At 47.1% G+C, this 19,727-nt stretch overlaps 1 protein-coding gene and 1 long non-coding RNA gene across 3 annotated transcripts in view; one reads left to right on the top strand and one right to left on the bottom strand.

Annotated features, from left to right (window-relative positions):
- The window catches only part of Pur-alpha (Purine-rich binding protein-alpha), a 242,983-nt gene that overhangs the window by 114,818 nt on the left and 108,438 nt on the right, over nucleotides 1–19,727 (bottom strand). Inside the window, exon 1 of one of the 2 annotated variants that reach the window (XM_075673280.1) lies at nucleotides 6,892–8,130. The exons of the other annotated variant lie outside the window; for it this stretch is intronic. Coding sequence (XP_075529395.1) covers nucleotides 6,892–6,946 — 55 coding nt within the window. The 5' untranslated portion in view covers nucleotides 6,947–8,130. Of the gene's footprint in view, nucleotides 1–6,891; nucleotides 8,131–19,727 lie in introns of those variants that run through there. 2 annotated transcript variants of the gene reach the window in all.
- The window catches only part of LOC142560871 (uncharacterized), a 42,213-nt gene continuing 36,547 nt past the window's right edge, over nucleotides 14,062–19,727 (top strand). Inside the window, exons 1-2 of the long non-coding RNA XR_012823459.1 lie at nucleotides 14,062–14,148; nucleotides 14,494–14,652. This is a non-coding gene — a long non-coding RNA (uncharacterized LOC142560871). The remainder of the gene's footprint in view (nucleotides 14,149–14,493; nucleotides 14,653–19,727) is intronic.

The raw sequence follows: 19,727 nt of genomic DNA, 5'->3' as shown, positions 1-19,727 counted from the left end.
CAGAGGAAAGTGGCGCCGGCGTAAGTGCATTCGTTGCAAGACAAGAAACCAGCCGTCGGGGACACCTACATTGGTTCGCTGTACAGGCAAATTCGTTGTAGCGGTCTTCGCTGTATTAACAGTACACATGCCAGGTAGGAATTCGGTAGAGACGTACGAAATACCCAGTTATACGGGTCGTTTCGTTGCAACATATAGCGGAGCTCACCTGTACAGCGTAAAAGAGGTCAGGTTAGTATGTAATGAAGTGACATGTAGATAAGTAAAAGCGGAAATCGTTGCGAGCTCGCGCACTGTCTTGTACGTGCCAGCATGTTATTAAACAGTCCTCGTACACGCTTCACAAAGCAGCGCGTCTTGCAATGACAAACGCGTATCAAGGGCGTGCCTTCTTAACTCCTATATATCCCTCACCGGGCACACACCTCTGTGTGTATATATAGTGTAAGAATACCAGAACAAAATCTGTGCGCTATGCAGTATGGTTAACCATTGCCATCTTCCCCACCGTGAGCCTATGTATATAGACTCCACTGCAGGACGAAGCCCTATATTGAAATGTTCACGCTCATTTTGGCCGTTACGTGTTCAGCATAGCACGGAATATCCACAGTGCAGAATTTGCCACATGCCGCAGCCCATAACGTTGAACACCTACTACCAGCAAGGTGAAAATAAGATGGGACTGACCACCATCCTATTTCACTGGACCTATATAAGCGTTGCGCGACATTCCAACCAGCCGTCCACGGTCTCACACTCGCAGAACAACCGGCAAAAGTGAACGTTATTTGCGGAATGCGCACAGATTCGGTGGAAAACTTCGCTTCCTCTTGACATATCATACTGCTTCGCCATAGCTACTGTTAAGTACGAATTTCACCGACTGAAAAGCAAACAGGGTGGGATTTCAATTCCCTCTTTTCCCCGAATTTTATGAAGTTGACGAATGCATAAAAAATTCCAGGTTTTTTTTTTTTTTTGGTGGCAGATACCGTGCGTCATCAGCGGTAAGCCCGATGACGCACGTATTTTATGAACCCGTCCTGGACTCGCAAACGTGCCTCAAAGTTTCTCCGTCGAGAACAGAGAGCCTTATATCCGTGTCACCCGGACACCCACAAACTCATTTATAGGATAAGGGAGCGCGAGACTTCCCTATGGAGTTCGACCACAAGGAAGCTGTGGTCGTGTCACGCCGCCAATAAGGAGTTCGCCAGAGGCGCATTCAGCGGCGTTTAGTTTTTTGTATACAAGAATGCAACTTATAATTACGCTCGCAGCTATTATAATTAACGCTCCTTAAATTAAAAAAAAAGGTTATTCAACATATTTGATGCGAAAAGCATATACACTACGTTAGAAATCAAGGCGCGCTCGCTAAACCTAGCACTGCCGACAGCGACGCTAGCCACCCTGTGCTCATTCATGTGCGTTTCCCTATTTGCGGCGTGGCGAGTTGGATCTGCGTGAATTCCGACACCCGAACGAGTGCAAACTATATTAAAACGCCACATTTCGTGCACGGTGACCTCCTGAGCTTTCCTTGGATTTTGTCTATACCGTGTCGGTGCCAGTCACGAGTGACCACACTGACCACTGCACGGCTAGCACGACGGAGGCCACGTTTACGTGAACATCGCCTCTGCCGAGTTTGGACAACGGCGGCACACAGCGTCGAGCTAGACTAGACGCGTTCGAACTGGCCTTCCCGCTGCCGTCTGCAACAGCTCGATTCAGTGGGTCTTATCGCCGTATACGATGAGGTTGCACTGCACAGTGCCATGTCTCGGAACTGTGCAGCCGAGTCCATGCAGTCCATGTCGAGTCGGGCTGACTCGACGCTTGTTCAGTCCAACCGGCTAGCGTTTACACGAACTCGACAGACATACTCAAGCCCGACAAGACGATTCGACCCGATTCTGTCGGGCCCTGAAAGACGAGATAAAACATGGCGCCTAGGTGGAGAGTATATTGCAGCGGCAAGCATAACTGTTGCTCAATTGTGGTTGAACTTCAATTCGATAGAAACATTTTAAACAAACGCAACATCAGTTTTAACGCCAAGTAATCATTAAATACTCAGTTTCTCGAACAACCAACACGGGCACGGGAGTACTCCCTTCAGCCGCCGAGGGAGATCACCGATCACCCTCGACCAAAAGCTCCGTTAAACTTGCCTTAGCCGACCTTGTGACACCGAGAATATCTCCCTCGCGATAAGGACGACGGAGTGAAGAGGGAGTCCCGGGTGTCTGCTTGGTAGTGTTAACCGACTGTCCGTAAGCGTACTGCCCTCACGGAATACCGGCTTTCCGGAGACGAAACGCACTGAGAACTCTGATGACACCAAGCGAGGCCTCGTTTCACCACAATGCGTTAGGCACGCTTTCGTGTAACGTGGACGTTCTTGCCGAAGTTATCAAGAAAGAAGGGCACACAGTCACAATTACACACCGCTGCCGACCTCTTACACGAGCAGTTAAGAGGAAGCTTTAGCCCGCGGGCCCAACTCCGACGAGGCCTATTCAAATACATGTAAAACGCACAACGCCTTTTCTGAGATAATGCCAGGACCGATTTTAATGAAATTTATTGAATTTGCGAGAGAAAGTTACATTATAGTGACTGTACGAAGCGGAATTTCGATTTAGGGCCTGAATTTTGTTGAAAGAATTTTCAAACATTCGACAGTTAGAAAAATATAAACGCGCTAAGTTTACAAATTAATTGTTCTCCGTCAATAACAGATATCGCGGTTCTGTAAACGGTATCCATTAAAATTCGATATGTCCATTTATATATTACGTGAATGTGTTACGTTGTGTACAAGGGTTCTGCAAAAGCTGTATTTACACATTCCTATTCTTTTTGAGATTTATGTGTAACACATCAATTTTGTCCGCTTTAGATGTACTAGTAGATGCAATTCACAGAATTGTGATATCATTTTTCATTGCTGAGTCACAGAGTTGTAAACTTAATAGTTTCGTTTTCTGAAAATTTGCTATTTTGCCAAATTTCAGTAAAAAATTGACGACCTAAATCAAAAATTCGATAGCAACAGTCACTAGATCTTAAGTTTTTTCTATTAAATGCAATTAACCTGGTCGAGTTTAGTGTAGTGGTTGCCGAGAAAAACGAATTCCCCTCTTGCATGTATTTAGATAGGAGCACACGAGCTAAGGCTTCCTGTTAAGCAGGCGACGCTCGGTCACTGCAATAACACGTTTCTGTCCTTTCTGATTAAACCGCGCCACCAGCCCTGCCGTCTACGCCTCCACTAACACGATATTCCTCAAAGGGCGACATATTCACGGACGGGCTAAAACTCCGTAAAAATATCGCCGCTTCGCCCCTGGCTTTTCTCCCATCAGTGGAATATACTATAAAAAAAAGGCTCTCTCTCGTTGATCAAGACAAAGTTAATCGACGTTTCGGAACCAGTACGGGTTCCGTGTTCTCAACACAAAGTTTGAGCTTGTCCGCAAACGCACTTATTATCGATTGCGCAACAGCGACATAGTGGCGCCATCTTGTGACGCAGAGTTTGACCTAAGACCAAGCAGAACTAATACTGCGGCGAATTCTACTTAATTGCTCGTATGAAGAGCTTATATTGGTAGAGACATGATCCTTAACGTGCCGCACATTTATCATTCCCTGTCTCAAAGATTTTACCGACGCGACACGAGAAATTTTCGAACGCAATTTAGTTCGACAAATGGTCCTAAGGTGTCGCCACCAGCTTTGCTATTGCTACGGCTCCGGTATCCGGGTTTGTTAAAATGTTTGCGAACGAGCTAGAACCCTCTATTGGCGTTAGCAACGTTCCAGAACGCCACCTGACTTTTGATTTGGCATTAGGTTTTTATTCTTTCTACCAAGTTACCCGACAAAAGGAGTTTCCGTCGAACCCTTGATCACTGTAATCTCCTAGGGAGAACGCCTCTGGTATCCCATGTCAGGGCCGTTCTGGAGCCATTGGCGAACAAAGGCGCCAGCTGCGCAAATATATTTGCCGATGCCTGCTCTCTCTCCTCGCGCAGCGATCTCCAGGCAGGGACCCTGTCTTGAGATCGCCATGGAGTTCCACACGATGCCCGAAAATTTCTTCATCTCATAATATCGCGCCATCACCCGCCGTCCTCGACTGCATTTTCCTCTTGGTTCCCTATTGAAAAATCACGTATGCCCAATACGCCTCGCATCCATAATCATATATGACACTTAAGGATCACGTATATGGGAACTGCAGGTTCCCATATAAACCCATATGATCCCTACAGCACAGGGCACATGGATCTTTTCTTAAGGCGCTGACACCCCCATTCTGTTGCTCGCACACACACACACACACACACACATATATATATATATATATATATATATATATATAGGAAGTCGCTCTGCAACTCCCATTTCTTGCTCTTAGGAGGAAGGTTTAGCGCAGGGCCAACTTCACTTATACAAATACATTTAAAAGGCAGAACGGCTGTCATAAGATTAAGCGCTACATCGATTCGAATAAAATTGGTTGCTATAGAAAGAATAAGTTCAACTCTATATAAGAGTTAAGTAGAGCGAACTGAATTCCAGTAACTCAATGAAGCAGAACTTTAATTTATTTCTGAGTTACTGGAATTTCGTTCTGAAAATCGATAAATTTGAAAAAGAAAACAGAAAAGACGCACAATGCTTACAAATTCAAAACTCTGCACCGAAAACAGATATCAGAGTTCTGTGAACTGCATTCGTTAGCGCATCTGAAGCGGACAAATTTGAAATATAGATTAGCTTACGCGAAATTGGTACAATGTTGCTGCTATAAAGCCGCTATAAATGAGTGAGTAAAGGAACAGGGAGCCGGTATAGTGGCGAGGAGCGATGAACACGACAACGACAATGTGCGGGGTTTTAAGCGCCACACAGACTTTGAGAGCCGTGGCATGCATTACGGGGAGCCACAGACGGTAATAAATGCTGTAGCGGACGAAGACATTGCGTGCATCGCAAAAAAAGAGGTACTTCTTTACAAGATGGCGATATCCGCTGTGACGTAGCGGTAAGCACGACGGACACACGTACACAGCAAATCGAAATTCAAGCTTTAGAGTGCAGTCGCAGTTAAAGCTTAAATGCATACGCGAATGGAGCAATAAATCAACCTCGGGTACGAAGCGGCGATCACTCAAGTAAGTGCTGCCGCGCGATCGGCAAGCAAGCAGACGACCGTTGCAAAAGCGCGCCAAAATGGCGGCCCGAGCGTTATCTGCGCACGCTTTCAAACGTATAGAGGTGCGGTCGAATTGACGAGTATAAAAGGTACCGGACAGAAATCTGTAGCAGACCATCTTTCCAAGAACGAGCAGATGGCGCCGGTGCCAGACGCAAAAGTTTCGTCTGCTCGACCACAGAAAAGCGTGTGGAGACGACAGCCGAAGCGTACCGCGCGGGGTTCCAGGAAAGTGTGACAAGACAGATAAAAAAGCAAAAGAAAAAAAATAAGGACGCGCTAGGGACCAGTCAAAGCGTGCATAACAAACGCGGCTCGCGTGTAATTTAAATATCATACGTTTACACGCACACTAGAGCTGACCAAAAGGTTCGGCGACAGTGTGAGTGCGCAAGCAATGTTTCAGGAACGACAAAGGAACCCCCGAAGCGCACTGCACAGTAAAAGCGTTTTCTTTCTCTAATTATGGAAGCGGACGAATGAGCGAAGGAAAAAAAAAATCTTTACACGAGCGTTTCGTTTGTAGCTATTTACATCGTCTAGCTCCTTCTCGCCCTCTGCGTCTGCTAACCCTCTGCTACACAGGCGCACCTGCGCAGCTGAAACTGCGCACGCTCCCGTCTGCGCGTGCGGGCAAAGCGACCGTCTGGTTGGTGGTTACTCCTTTTTGTTCTCACTTTGATTTTTTAACCACGGCGGTTTCTGTCATCTATTTTCCGCAACCAAGATGGCGCGGGGTATTGTATCGTTTTTTTGTTTTTTTTTTAACAGTCACACGTCAGTGACCGCAGACAACAGCTGTCAAAGCACACTGCACAACGCCATTCGAATTTTGTCCTGCAGACATTTTTCCCTTTAGATTACGGTATCGCAGGAGACGCCGCGCCTTATCAGATAAGCCCCCACAATTTTAGCATATTGGACAAACTCCGGTTATCCGAACGTCGCCAGCCGTTTTCTTTATGAATTAATTCATCGATAAGACTAATGAAAACAGCACCACAAAACCGAGATTTAGCACATGACGTACTACGTTTGCTGAATTTACCAGACTAATAATACCAGCGACAGCCACATCAGACCTTATCCGCCGTCTAATCGCCGACTGCTAACGCATGCGGCTGGGGAAAAGCCAGAACGCACCCGGAAGCGGGCTGCTAACGCGAGCGAGTTGAAGTGACGTTAACAGTCCGAGCGAAGGGAACGCTGCGCGACTAACTTGTGACGCACCTACTGCGGATATACGCGAAGAGAGACCTTGCCGAGATCCCAGAAAAACAGAGACATCGCGTGATGCGAGCTCCTATTCGTCACTTGTCTGGCATTCACTGGACTCTGACGTAGTTACGCTGGTTAGCGGCCCGGTTATAGCGCGACTATATAGCAGACGACGGCGATTACGAATCAGCCCCTGCGAGGCCACAAGCTGCAACAACAAAGCAATCGGCGCCTGTGGAGCGATCACGCCCACGCTCCATGCTGTTAGGACGTAGCCCGACTTCGAGTTTTTAGTGGTCATCGAAAGTGAGAACTTTAAATAAAGCGGTAAAGCGTGGAACGTTCCGATATAGGGCATCAAAGCTCAACGCGTACTGCCTGCATTCAAGACAAAGAAACGTTAACGGCTGCAATAAAGTCGAAATCCGGGTACTTACCGAGCTCGCTCGACGAGGAATGGCGGGATATATCCATCATGAATCCGGCCGGCATCAAGACGTCTTCGAGAGATTTTTTTCGAAAAATTGTCCGGCTGTGACCTCAAAAGCACGCTGTCCTTAAACAGTTCACAGTAGGATAATGAAAGAAACAGAAAAAGTATCAGTTCGACAGTAGTACAGTAAATCCTATAGGCCTTGTTCTCTTTAAATTTTTGTTCACTTCCTAACGCTTTGGCCGTTCTAAACAAATGCCGCTGGTTCCCAATAAGTCACTTAAACTTGTCAAGACCAACACCTCCTTCTCCACTTCGGGCGTACGATACATAAAAGCAACACACCGGCGCCGATTGTGTCCACGGAATGTCGTTTCGATGCCGCAAAATCGGTCACACCTACTTCACACTCTGGTTTACCACATGCAGCATCCTTAAATCTTGAATCGCACGTCGACGTTCCCGGCAACCGTGGATCGTCGTTTTGTGTGTCGCTGAGACAGAATCAAAGCGAACTCGAACCGTTCTGTTACAGAGGTACTGCTTCCGCCATCTTTAAATGCTTCTTTTTTTTTTCTCTTGTACAAACAGTAGGCGTCCTGGCGTCGTCTGCTCCAGCTGCGTCGTCTGCTTTACTCGCAGTGTAGCAATGAATGCCGCGATCCGTCTCCTGCACTACTGTCCGCTTTCGGCTTCCACCGTTGTCGCCGTCGTCTTCCGCTTCGCGCAGTGGCTGGTGGGATCTGTCGTTTGCCGATTTCTCCTATCCGCTGGTTCGCGGTTTGTTTAGCACCGTACCCCGTTAGCAATAACAGAACGTCGTCCTCTCGGAAACCGAACCGGCGAACACGCGCCAAGTCCAGTTGGGTGACAAGCAGCTCTCCGCCGAAAGTCGAGCCACTCCAAAACCTCGCTCCCGACGTTCTCCGCCGCCGTTAGATAACAACGGACTGCGGGTCGGGCGGCTACCTGTACTAGATGCGGAACGGTTTTCCTTCCAAGCTTGACCACAATGCGGAACAAATAATGGACACACGCAACGACTGGCCCACTGCACGCAACAAATCACCAGCTGCTGTCGCCTCTACGCCTTTGCCTCCGCCGTCGTCACCACCAGCCGTTGTCCAGCCAACCAACAACCGCCAGCCAGACGGACCAAACGGCCGCGCTGCTCCTCACCCCTTCCCGTCGTCTGCTTCACGCCCTGTCGTCTGCGAACCCGTCTGCGCTGGCGGGAAGGAAGCCGCCAGCGTCGGCCGCGCTACCGCAGCGCCACGCCGACAGTCAGCGGAGGGGGCCTCAACTACGGACACAGACGCAGCAGAGAGGGAGAAAGAGCGGCAGCAGCTGATTTGTATTTGTTTGATGCGTGCCGCCGCCGCCGCCGCTTTTCCAGACGCGCATTTGCTTGTTTGGCAGCCGCCGCATCACGCGCCGCCGCCGCCGCCGCAGTCTCGCGCCCGTTCTCGCGAGCGAGACGTTGTCCTTTCAATGTTTCGCGCCAAACCTACATTAACCCTCCAATCACCGCCTATTCTCTCGAGACGGTGACCCCAACAAATTCACAAAAATTCGTACCCCCCCCCTCTCTCTTCCACCCACAAAAGAGACACAAAACGATAATCCGTGAAGTATCTGCTGCAGCAGAGGACAACGGACCTCGTAAAGCAGAGTTCTCACCAACAGACGGCGTAGAAGCAGAAGGTAATCACAGAAACAAACGACAAATCTTCGAAAGCAACATTCTCTATTAAATGCAAAAGCTACTAAACTATACGTAGTGGTGCGCATTGGATCGACAAGAAGCGGATACAATACGGTACTACAATCGGTACAATCGGTACTACAATCACTTTATATTTAATAAACCAAAGCTCGATCATGGATTTATCTCGGCCACCAGCACGCAAAATTACCACGGAAGCGCCAGGTGCATATCCTGTAGAAAAAAAGAAAAGACCGCTTCAGGGAATTAGGCATGGGAAAGTTGAGAAAACAATCGAGCTGCATGCTTGAATTTCGCAGCGCCCACCGGAACGACAGCTACTGCAGCAAACACGGCGGCTAAGAAGGGGCAAATTAACGCATGCAAATGCCGCGAAGCCCAGAGTCGTGGCCGGCTGGCCATCGTCTACTACAAATATCGTCTGTTTCTCGGTGCGTCTGTTTGAACGCGCCTCTACTGGAGCCCGGCGGCCACGTGAACCCTAGCTGCCGATGGTAGAGAATATCTCGAAGGAGCCAGCATCAATTGCGCTCAATTGATCCCGGCATGGAGGCATTACAAGAGCGGTCGCCGGCCGTGCGCTGACGCACAAAGAAGAAGAAAAAGCACTGGCGAAGGATCGCAACGCCATCGTATGGTGTCTGTTATACTGCCTTGCTAGGGCGGAGAACGAAAACATTTAGAAAAAAAAAATGTTTTTTCATGTCCCAAATATCAGCGGTCAAACAAGATCGCTGCTGCAAGTTCCGTAAAAACCTCCTGGACTCCGTATGCGCGGTCGAGAAAATTTTAAAAGCAATTTAGCGAAATGCGCAGCGACTCATGCAACACTGCAACAAAACAGCAGTGGGCGACGGCATTGCGCGGTTCGGCATTCGGGAGGTCGGTGGCATGTGACAAAGGAGAGCAACACGTAATAACAATGTTTGAAAGTGAGATAAAGAAAAACATTCTTCTCGCGTTGCCTTCCATGCCGGCAATTTGAATGAAAAAGAAGGAAATGCAGATACACGACTCCCTGCCGTCTGCTTAAATGTAACCAAAAAAAGATGGCGCGCGGGAATTCGTCGTGAGAGACGCGAATGACCCCTTCTCAACCCCTTCCACCGCGCTCACCCCGCAACTTCAAGCACACGATGCCGCGCCGGTCGACTGCGGTTATTATTATTAGTTACGTCTGCAGGCAACGGATAATCTGTCGCCGACGGTAGGCTGTCTGGGTGGGTTGGAGGAGGTGACGCTGGTATTACTGCCCCCTTCTCAGCCACTCCTGGAGAGAGCGCTGGAACCAGCCAGCCAACCAGCCGCCGGCTTCGCTGAACGAGAGAGAGCGAGGCAACGGCGAGACGGGCAAGGAGGTGCGACGGCGCGGTAGACGTCCCGCAGACAACGGAAACGCAGCATGACGTCACTTCCGCAGAGACCTCGCAAGCCAATCGCGTAGGAGTGCGCGCTGCGTGCGCTCCTGTGAGCCGGACGGTCTGCTCCTGCTGATGGAGGACGGAAAACGATAGGAAAGAGCATACCGCAACCAAGGGGATTTGAACCACAACGCGATTGAAGCCAAACCTGGTGGCCCAACACGTGATTGCACGTCAAAGTGCGCGGTTGGTTTTAGTGTTCCCGCTCTGCAGGCAGCGCCACGAAAGGACGTCTGAACAAGCGCGCACCGAAACGGAACTAAAGGCATAGCTATTGGGAACCAAACGTCTCAGCAAATCTCGATTCTTGCTCAGTGATCTCGACGCAAGCGGTCACGTGTTGGGCCACCACTGTGGCTTCACGGAGCGTTCGCTTGTCAAGGCTGGCTGCGTGACGTAATGCTCCCTCCTATATTTTTTTCTTCCCCCACACTCCTGCTCCTTCCGCCATTCGTGCGAGAGCGTGCCGAGTTCTTACAAACTTTGCGCCTGTTTTACTTTCATTTCTCGTTGCCACGTCGGCCGGCAATCGAATCCAAAAATAAGAGCGAGCAAGCAACAGACAGCAGCAGCAACCGCTTTACAGTTTTTTTTTTTCTTCATTCTTACTATTTTTCGCTTCTCGCAGATACGACTCCCTGCGTCACCGTTCCTCTTCTTTTTTCGATGCAGTCTCGAAAGACACAGGCGCTTCGCTCAGAGCAGCGGCCACTCTCTGCGCATGCGTGAGCCGATCGACAGACCCGCTGTTCGCCTCCTTCGAGGCGTAGCAACGACGCGTAGCGGCATTGCGTCGAAGACGCCAGTCGCAAATAGAAGAGACGGGAAAGCAGAGTGCGTGCACGGGGGGGGGGGGGGGGGGGGGACTGCATTTTGCGCACTGCTTTTCGGTAACGCCGGGATTGCACGCCGCGTTGCCTCGAGTAGAAAACACCCGTGTACTTAGACTTGGGTGCGCGTTAAAGAACCCCAGGTGGTCGAAATTTCCGGAGTCCTTCACTACGGCGCGCCTCATAATCAGAAAGTGGTTTTGGCACGTAAAACCCCATAATTTTTTTTTTTCCTCGAGTACACTCCCGCTCAAGACGCCGCTCAAGCAACGCAGACAGCGAAAGCACGGCCTCTGCCGCCATAGAGGCCTTCCAACGAAAACTATACCAGGGGGACTCTGGAGCTAGTGTCTGCGGGAGGCTGAGCTGTTGTAGAACCTTCATGAAACGAGCCTCCATGCGCATTATACATATAATCTCACTCCCACATTATGCCGAGTGGGAACCCGGATGAACAATTAAATAAAAGTTATTTCCGGGAGCTGCGAGTATGCCGGTTGGGCCAGCACGGGTATATTGTATAATTTTGCCTGAACTTTGTCCTTGTTGCTTAAAACGCTTTTGTGACTTCACAGATGGATTAATCATTTTCGACAGTGTGCTGCTTTACAAATGCGACAATTACCAATGATTATACAGGCGAGCAGAGACAAACGCTATACTTCGCACTCTTGAACAATCTATGATTTCTTGGAACTTAGAAGGATAAAGCGTTATGAATAACGGCGCAAGAACATCAAAGAAGACGCAAGCGGAAATATTAGACCAATCCACGTACTGCGAATCACTGCCGTAGTAAATAGCTGAACGACTGGCAGCGCCAGAATTCCGTGTAATAATGTTTGCATATAGTAGGGGTGTGCAAATAGCGATTTTTGAGACCGATTCGAATACAAATCGAACTGTGCAAGAAGCGAATGGAATATCGAATAGTTTTGACATAATAAACAGCTGTTATCACAATTAATATAAAACCAGTGTTTCCATCCTAGTATTCCTAAAGTTAGCAAGTTTCTGTCATTACATAGTACGTTTTGAAGGGTGGTTTATTAAAAGCACAAATGGAACATTAGGAGCAAACAAGTAGTTTCTTCGCATCCACAGGACTATTCAGTAAGCGCTAATTATCACTGTATACATATTTATTTATTTACTTGAAATGTCCTGACAGGCCTCGTATACGAGGCAATGGGTAAGGGGGGCGTCACAGAAGGACTAAAAGAGTATATATATTGGCCATATAACAAAACATAATATACATGTACATTATTATTAGACAGTATAAAAATGTAGACACATCTTATACAAACATTAAAGCATTGCAAAATATAATAGGACCGGTATAGTGTACATATTAGAAAAAAAGACAAACGATACAGTTCTTACGATAAACAAAGTAAAAAAATATAACCACTGTAGTATCATATAGGACAAAAAATACACGAATGATGAGTGAAATAATGACCTCATAAACTAGAGAGCACATAACTGGAAAACAAAAGAAAATGCATCATGCATTTTATTGAAGTTAGGCAGTGGAATATGAACTGAAGAGCTGGCGGAATTTATCAGGATTTGTTTCCGAGATGATGAAATTAGGAAGAGCGTTCCACAACCACATGGCACGAGGAAGCGCCAACCAATTGAATGCCTGAGTGTTCCCATAGACAGACGTGAAGCTGAGGTGATTATATAATCTTCGAGATGTACAAGGTGCGACTTGAAGCCGTAAAGATTTCCTAGCCGCATGAACGTATTTGTGAAATAATGATATGATCTCAAAATCACGTCGAGTACTTAGTGGCTGAAGTGAAATATCAAGTTTTATTTGTGAGATGCTTGAATTGATAGGTGTAGTTACGTGAGATAAACCTAGCAGCCTTATTTTGAACTGATTCTGATAAGCTGATGAGGTTGTTATGATGGAGTGACCAGATTGGAGAGGCAAATTCGAGCTGGGGGCGAACAAACGTCTGATAAGCTAGCTTGCGGATGTTGGAGGGCGAATACGTACGTTTTGGCGTAAGTACCCCAGTGGTTTCGAAGCATTAGCACATATAGTAGTAACGTGATGGGACCAGGAAAGGGAGGATAGCCTGTAAAGTACGGTTACCTAGGTGACGTAGCCTGCTCCTCTATATGGAAATTCTCGTGATTTATGTCCATAAAATGCCCCGCTCCATGAGGTGAAAACTTACCGTGCTTTTGCTCCACGATTATGTTTATTTGAGCGCAGTTGACGCTCTCAAATAATAGAGAAATATTCGAAAGATATTTGCATTTACGAATAGTGATTATTCGATTGCAATACCGAATCGAACAGGACACTATTCAATTCGTTATTCGAAGGATTCGATTATCCGCATACCCACATTGCATAATGAACACTTGCGTGTACACATCGCAACGGACAGCCGTTACAAGTCGCGTTTAAATGAGTCGGCTGAGCGAGGTAAAAACCCCGACATGTTATCCTATAAGCGCAAGCTATGTATACAAGCAGGCGGAGCCGCTTTTTTTTTTTTTTTTTTTAATTTCGCACCAATCAGTGTACTACGACGCCATTAAGACAGGCTGGGAAACCGGTGAAGGCAGGCACTAACAAAGCGGACTATACACAATACGGATTCAGAGTGCAAAGTGTTCCGATATGGACCAAGAATTAGTTGCGCAAGCCAGCGACAGGAACTATTTAAAGCACGCCCAAATCGGATAATAGCCTATTCAGCAGAGCTATCGTCGATGAGTATAGAATGTACACGTGCAGTCGAAGTGGTATACGAAGTTTCTAATGAGACCGAAGAAACTGACCGTAGAAATATAAAATGTACGTAATTAAATATGCAGTGTGACAGTATAATGACCCCGCCAAGGCACAGCATGCCGTACTCTCAAGAATACACAAAAATCTCGCACAATGTGGGGCGTCCAAACGGTACTTGCATGCGCTGGTATATAGAGAAAGCAAGGCTCTCACGTTCGAAGAAAATGCGCGGAATTATTCAGCTATGACGTGACGGAAACGCTAAGCCGCGCGATCACGAATGGCGGGAAGGAAAACAAAGCCAAAACCACAGCGCGAAGGCCTACACACCGAAGACGCATATCTGGCGTGCGTGCGTGTAGCCAGCCGGTTAGCTTACGCATAGTTGCGTCGCAGTTCGGCAACTGCGTAGTCGAGCGCAGACGGCGCGCGAGCGCCCAAGGCTGCGTGGAATCGCCGAGCAGTCTTCGCGGCCCGTGGGGGCCGTTTCCGCATCGGTAACCACCTAGTTACCAGTGCTGTACGTATAGTGTGTATGTGGCCACACGCAGCTTCACCGTCACGTGCGTACAAGCCTCGCGCTCGTCTATATATATATATATATATATATATATATATATATATATATATATATATATATATATATATATATATATATATATATATATATATATATGTGTGTGTGTGTGTGTGTGTGTGTGTGTGTGTGTGTGTGTGTGTGTGTGTGTGTGTGAATATGAACGTTGCGGTGGCTCATGTCGGGAGCAGTATAGCTTCGCGCATAAGCAAAACTTTGTTCGCGAAGGTCTCGCAAATATACGAGGGGGGGGGGGGGGGGGGTGTGCTTGCCTGTAAATGCCCGCAGGCTTCCGTACACCCACTGGCGCCCTCTGTCGCCCGACGTGTTCCCAACGTTCGTCTACACCACGACGGTTCGTTCGTTGCTTTATCACCACGTCGAATCATGTCTTCAAATTAGACCTCCAGAACTCGCGCTGCAGGCTGCAGCGCATTCACATCAAACGTGAGTAAACCTATAGATTCGAGCTTGCGTTAAATACTCTTTCTCTGTCTCTCAAACGTGAACGGTTATATCAAACGGGCCGCTAAGTTTGCAAGAAAAGACAGTCACGAATTTAAAAAGAAAAGTATAGACATTTCAGTAATAATGAACGATTTTGCGCTGAGTGAATGAATGAATGTGAGAATATTTTCAAAGAATACTTTGTCAGATTAAATTGATCCATGTCCGAACTCCGCTCACTCATCTTATATAAGCATAACAGCAACAATTACGAAATGCTCACAGTTATGTAATACCGATTGTCGAAATGCAGGGACTTCGGTTTGCAGTCTCAATTAACGTAATCTCACGCTGCGGACAGAAGACGTATTATCCGGCGCTTCCACGGCCGCACAAGTAAAACTGAACCACTGTTCACGATATCAGTGTCATATATGCATATTTAGAGTGATTGCGCACGCATGCGGGTCAAACAGTTTCGTAAGAAAATTATTATAGAGGCGCACTCTGGCGTTGCGACTGTTTAGTTACCACGGTAACCACGGGTAGTATATACACTGCACGTCTGTGTAATCTTCGCTCTTGTGGCTTGAAAGCTCACTGTGGCTTTGTTTGTTAAGCCTAATCTGCCTTTGCTAGCCTACATTTTTTTCACTTCACCTCACTTATTTTCTCCTTAAAGGCCCAGAGGCATTACATAAGGCAATATTCCTTTTTTTTTTTTATGAAGCCTCTGCGCACTATGCACGTTCCCTCAGAATCGTTCCGTTTATAACGCAGTATATACTTTGTTGGTTATGATAAATTTGCGAAGTGACAAGGTCGTTCGGAGCCAGAAGGACGAAAGCTGGGCAAACACTGCCAACCACTCCCATGCTGGCTAAACAACCACGCTCGCAGCTCCAGCAGAGTCTCCGTACGTGTATAGCGTCCGGTTTCCCTCGAGTAGCATTTGCAGGATATTCGAGGCCCGAACGCAGCCTGCGTTATGTCGAGGGATTAATCGGTCCAGTTTTCGAGCGGTGCTCACTTGGCAGCGCGCACAACGAGGCTTCTATTTCGAGCGGGCACGGATGCGGTTTAATAACACTCCGAGGGGAATGCGTGTATACACACTCCCACGTATATACGGATAAGCCATTCAATCACTCTCATTCAGGGAGAAGCCGGAATAATTCAGTGCAGCACCATCGATGTACACACCGGTGCCCCGGTTTATTTAGAGGCCAACTGGCAGCAAAATTTCGCGCCGCATAAGAATCATATATACTTTCAGAGAGTCTGGATATTTGAGTAAAGCAACCTCCATGCAAAAAATTGACATCTAAAGTACGAATAGACAGTCTAGGAGCACTATAGCAGGTTTTTATACCTAAACTCCAAAGAAAGAAAGAAAGAAAGAAAGAAAGAAAGAAAGAAAGAAAGAAAGAAAGAAAGAAAGAAAGAAAGAAAGAAAGAAACGCTGTCATGATAAATCGCCAGTAGTGGCGTATGACGCGGATCTCCTCGGCATGGCGTTGGCGAGTTGAAATATCTCGGAGGCCATGGTGCTGGGACTTTGGACACAGGGTGCACGCGTCGTCTGCTCGGGCGCTATTCAAAGGCGGCTGCTCGTGGGGAAATTTGGCGGTTACCGGCCCCGCAGCTTTGCCACAGGCTTGCCTCAGTGTATAGTGTATTTGTATATGCAGAAGAATACAAATGGCTTGGAGCGCATACGGCTGCAGACATTGCCAGATCCCGACTGGAAGCTTACTACCATCACTGAAAAGAAAGGTGTACAATCAATGCAGTCTACCGGTGCTAACATATGGAGCAGAGACTTGGAGGTTGACAAAGAAGCTCGTGAACGAGAAAAGGACTGCGCCAAGAGCGATGGAACGAAGAATGCTAGGCATAACGTTAAGAGACCGAAAGAAAACGGTTTGGATCGGAGAGCAAACGGGGATAGCCGATATTCTGATTGACATTAACAGAAAGAAATGTAGCCGGGCAGGTCATGTAATGCGTATAGGTTAGATAACCGCTGGACCATTAGTGTTACAGAATGGGTGCCAAGAGAACAGAAGCGCAGTCGAGGACGACTGAAGAATAGTTGAGGTGATGAAATTAAGAAATACTCAGACGTTAGTTGGAATTGGTTGGCGCAGGACAGGGGTAATTGGAGATCGCAGGAGGAGGCCTTCATCCTTCAGTGGACATAAGATGATGATGATGATGACGACAACGACGACCACATAAAGATAAGGAAAGCAACGGGGAAATCAGCTGCGCACACTTGAAACTAAAATGTAGAAAATAATGAGTAAAAGGGTAATGAAAGTGGACAAAAAGATAACTTGCCGCCGGTGGGAGCTAAACCCACAACCACCGCAATACGCGTGCATTGCACTTCCAATTGTGTCACGACGACGGCTATCAATGCATCCACTAAATTAGGTAATTGTTTTTAATAGATCTAGCCTAGCCCTGGTGGTTTTAGGTAGCGCCGCTGGCTAAGTAAACAGAGACACCATATGGCATATATATATATATATATATATATATATATATATATATATATATATATATATATATATATATATATATATATATATATATATATATATATATAGTTTCTCACTACATTACCTCGAGGGAAATCTGGCGCTGCTGCGCTGTGGTATGCATGGGAATGCCGGTATATTGTGACTTCGGATTGGCATCGTTCTCGTAGAGGCAGGACACCTTGAAGACGCGCTTGGCAAGTACCGTTCCGTCTGTCACAATGATTCATTTTCTACTGAAACAGCACGTGAAAAGCTGTTTTAGTTTTATTATTACGCGAAAACATGTTTCGTTTAACTATGAGAACTTGTTATTGTGTGTACGACTACATGTTACGTAAAAAGTATCAGCGGGCCGCTAAAGTTGGAGGACAGACGACAAGGTTCGCGCTCGCTTTGAAACAGTTAGTCGTCTGTTCTTGCTTTTCTTCACTTGGTCATGCATTGTGGGTGAGTAAAGATGTAATATGGGGTATGGAAACATTTTAAGAAGATTTTACTTTGAGAACACGTTATTTGCGTAGCCATATCCACGTTTTAGACGAAGCCTCTTACAACACCAGCCAACACGAGCCTCGCAGACACATATACCGACATTCCCATGACGGCACGGTGCCCCCTTAAGAAACTCCCGCAGGCGGTGGCGCCAGATTACCCTTTAGGTGTTATAGTGAGAAACTCTATATTATATATATATATATATATATATATATATATATATATATATATATATAGGGCAACGTCCAAAATTGTGAAATCAAAGGTCATGCTCATGAACTCATAGGTTCTTATCTGTCACATCGCTGCCAGTACGTTAGCGTCGATGAACATTCATCACAAATGCTACGGATTACGTCAGACGTACAGCAAGGAAGTATACCGAGGCCTTTCTTTTTTCTTTATATAATAATGATGTCGTAAATGCTTACTCTGATGCCTTTTATGTTATATATGCCGACTACTCCAGTGTATACGTTTTGCTGGTGAGGCAAAAAAAAAAAAAGAACGCGAAGGCGTCACGCATAATCTGCAACTTAGCGCGAGATCATCCCACTGTGCAATTACTCTTCCAAATTGCACACATTCGAAAGGTGTTTAGTTTCTACAAATTACAGCTAGCTTTACAACGCAAGTATGAGGCAGACAATATTATTTCAGCCCCAAGGGATACAGCCGAATTGACCGACTACGCATCAACATAAGCTCCGCGGCACATGAAAAAGTCAGACACAAGGACACCGCGCGCCAATTATGGTGCCCTAACGTTAAGAATTACACACTGCCCCCTGTCTTGAGTGATATAGCGCAGATTGGTATTGATCTTTACTTTAGGCAGCAAGTCAAAACTTCATGTATTTTTGTGTATATAACTCTTCTGCATTCGAGTATGTTTCTTTTTCCTTTGCTGTATCTTATCTCGTTTCATACACGAGGACTTTCGCTTGCGTGCGTTCGCTTACATGTGTATTAAGTCTGCATGGACACGTTTTAATGCTTTGTACGCGAGGTGGATACGTAATGCTACTGATAATGTACTGAGCTGCTGAACGTGTACTTTGCTCAAGTGTGAAATGCCATGTAAAATGTACTTAGGTGCTGAACTGTACAGGGGCTAGGAAACCTTTTCAACCTCTCTAGAGCTTTAGTTCCTGGCCGTCCACTCTGTGAAGTGCAAATAAAGTGAATAATTAATTAATTGACTGATTAATACAAAAAAGTCTATTGAGGCTAAAAGAAAGACCAGGAACATAATCCAAATAAATTTTCTTTGGTAACGCTGGGCACGTAAAACATTGTTGTTGTTGATGATGATGGTGGTGGTTGACTGCAGTGGTTAGTAGTAGTAGTAGTAGTAGTAGTAGTAGTAGTAGTAGTAGTAGTAGTAGTAGTAGTAGTAGTAGTAGCAGCGACAGCAGTACTGTGCATCACTTCCGAGGGCGCACCGCACTTTCAAAAACCATGCACGAGTGTCAATTTCACCTGAACAGACAGTACACTGCGTGCAACACAAAATCGATAAAAACACAACCGAAGTTCTCTGACGGCATATGCGAGGGCGACGCAAGCGGCGCCTGCAGCGTCGGGTCGCGGGTCACGTGGGAGCCGCGCGCACGGTGTAAAACAGCCGGCCATTCGCATCCGGACGCGGCCGGGGTCGCGGACACCCCTTTGTTGCGGCGGACACGTCTGGCGACCCCGGAGGCCGCCGCTCTATTATCGCCGCAGCCTGCGGTGGCCCCGAAATAGCGAAAGCTGCCATCGCATCACAGGTGATCGGGCGGAATCGGCAGCGATGCACGGGGCCGCGCTTTTGATTTGGGGCGCGTTCCGGCGAGTCCGCCCAGTCGCGCACGCGTGCACCGTTCCCGCCCACACGCGGGTTCCCACTGCGTCATTTCCCGCGTCGAGGGGAGAGGAGGACGGTCGACAGCCGGAAGTGCTCAAGACAGAGAGAGAGAGAGAGCGTGTGTGTGCGAGGGGGAGTTGAAAGGGGGTCGAGAAGAGGGACGAATGCGTAGTGTTTGGTTA

The sequence above is a fragment of the Dermacentor variabilis genome, chromosome 10, assembly GCF_050947875.1.
Source record: "Dermacentor variabilis isolate Ectoservices chromosome 10, ASM5094787v1, whole genome shotgun sequence".
In the NCBI taxonomy this organism is placed as follows: domain Eukaryota; kingdom Metazoa; phylum Arthropoda; class Arachnida; order Ixodida; family Ixodidae; genus Dermacentor; species Dermacentor variabilis.
This window is presented reverse-complemented; position numbering and strand designations above follow the sequence as displayed.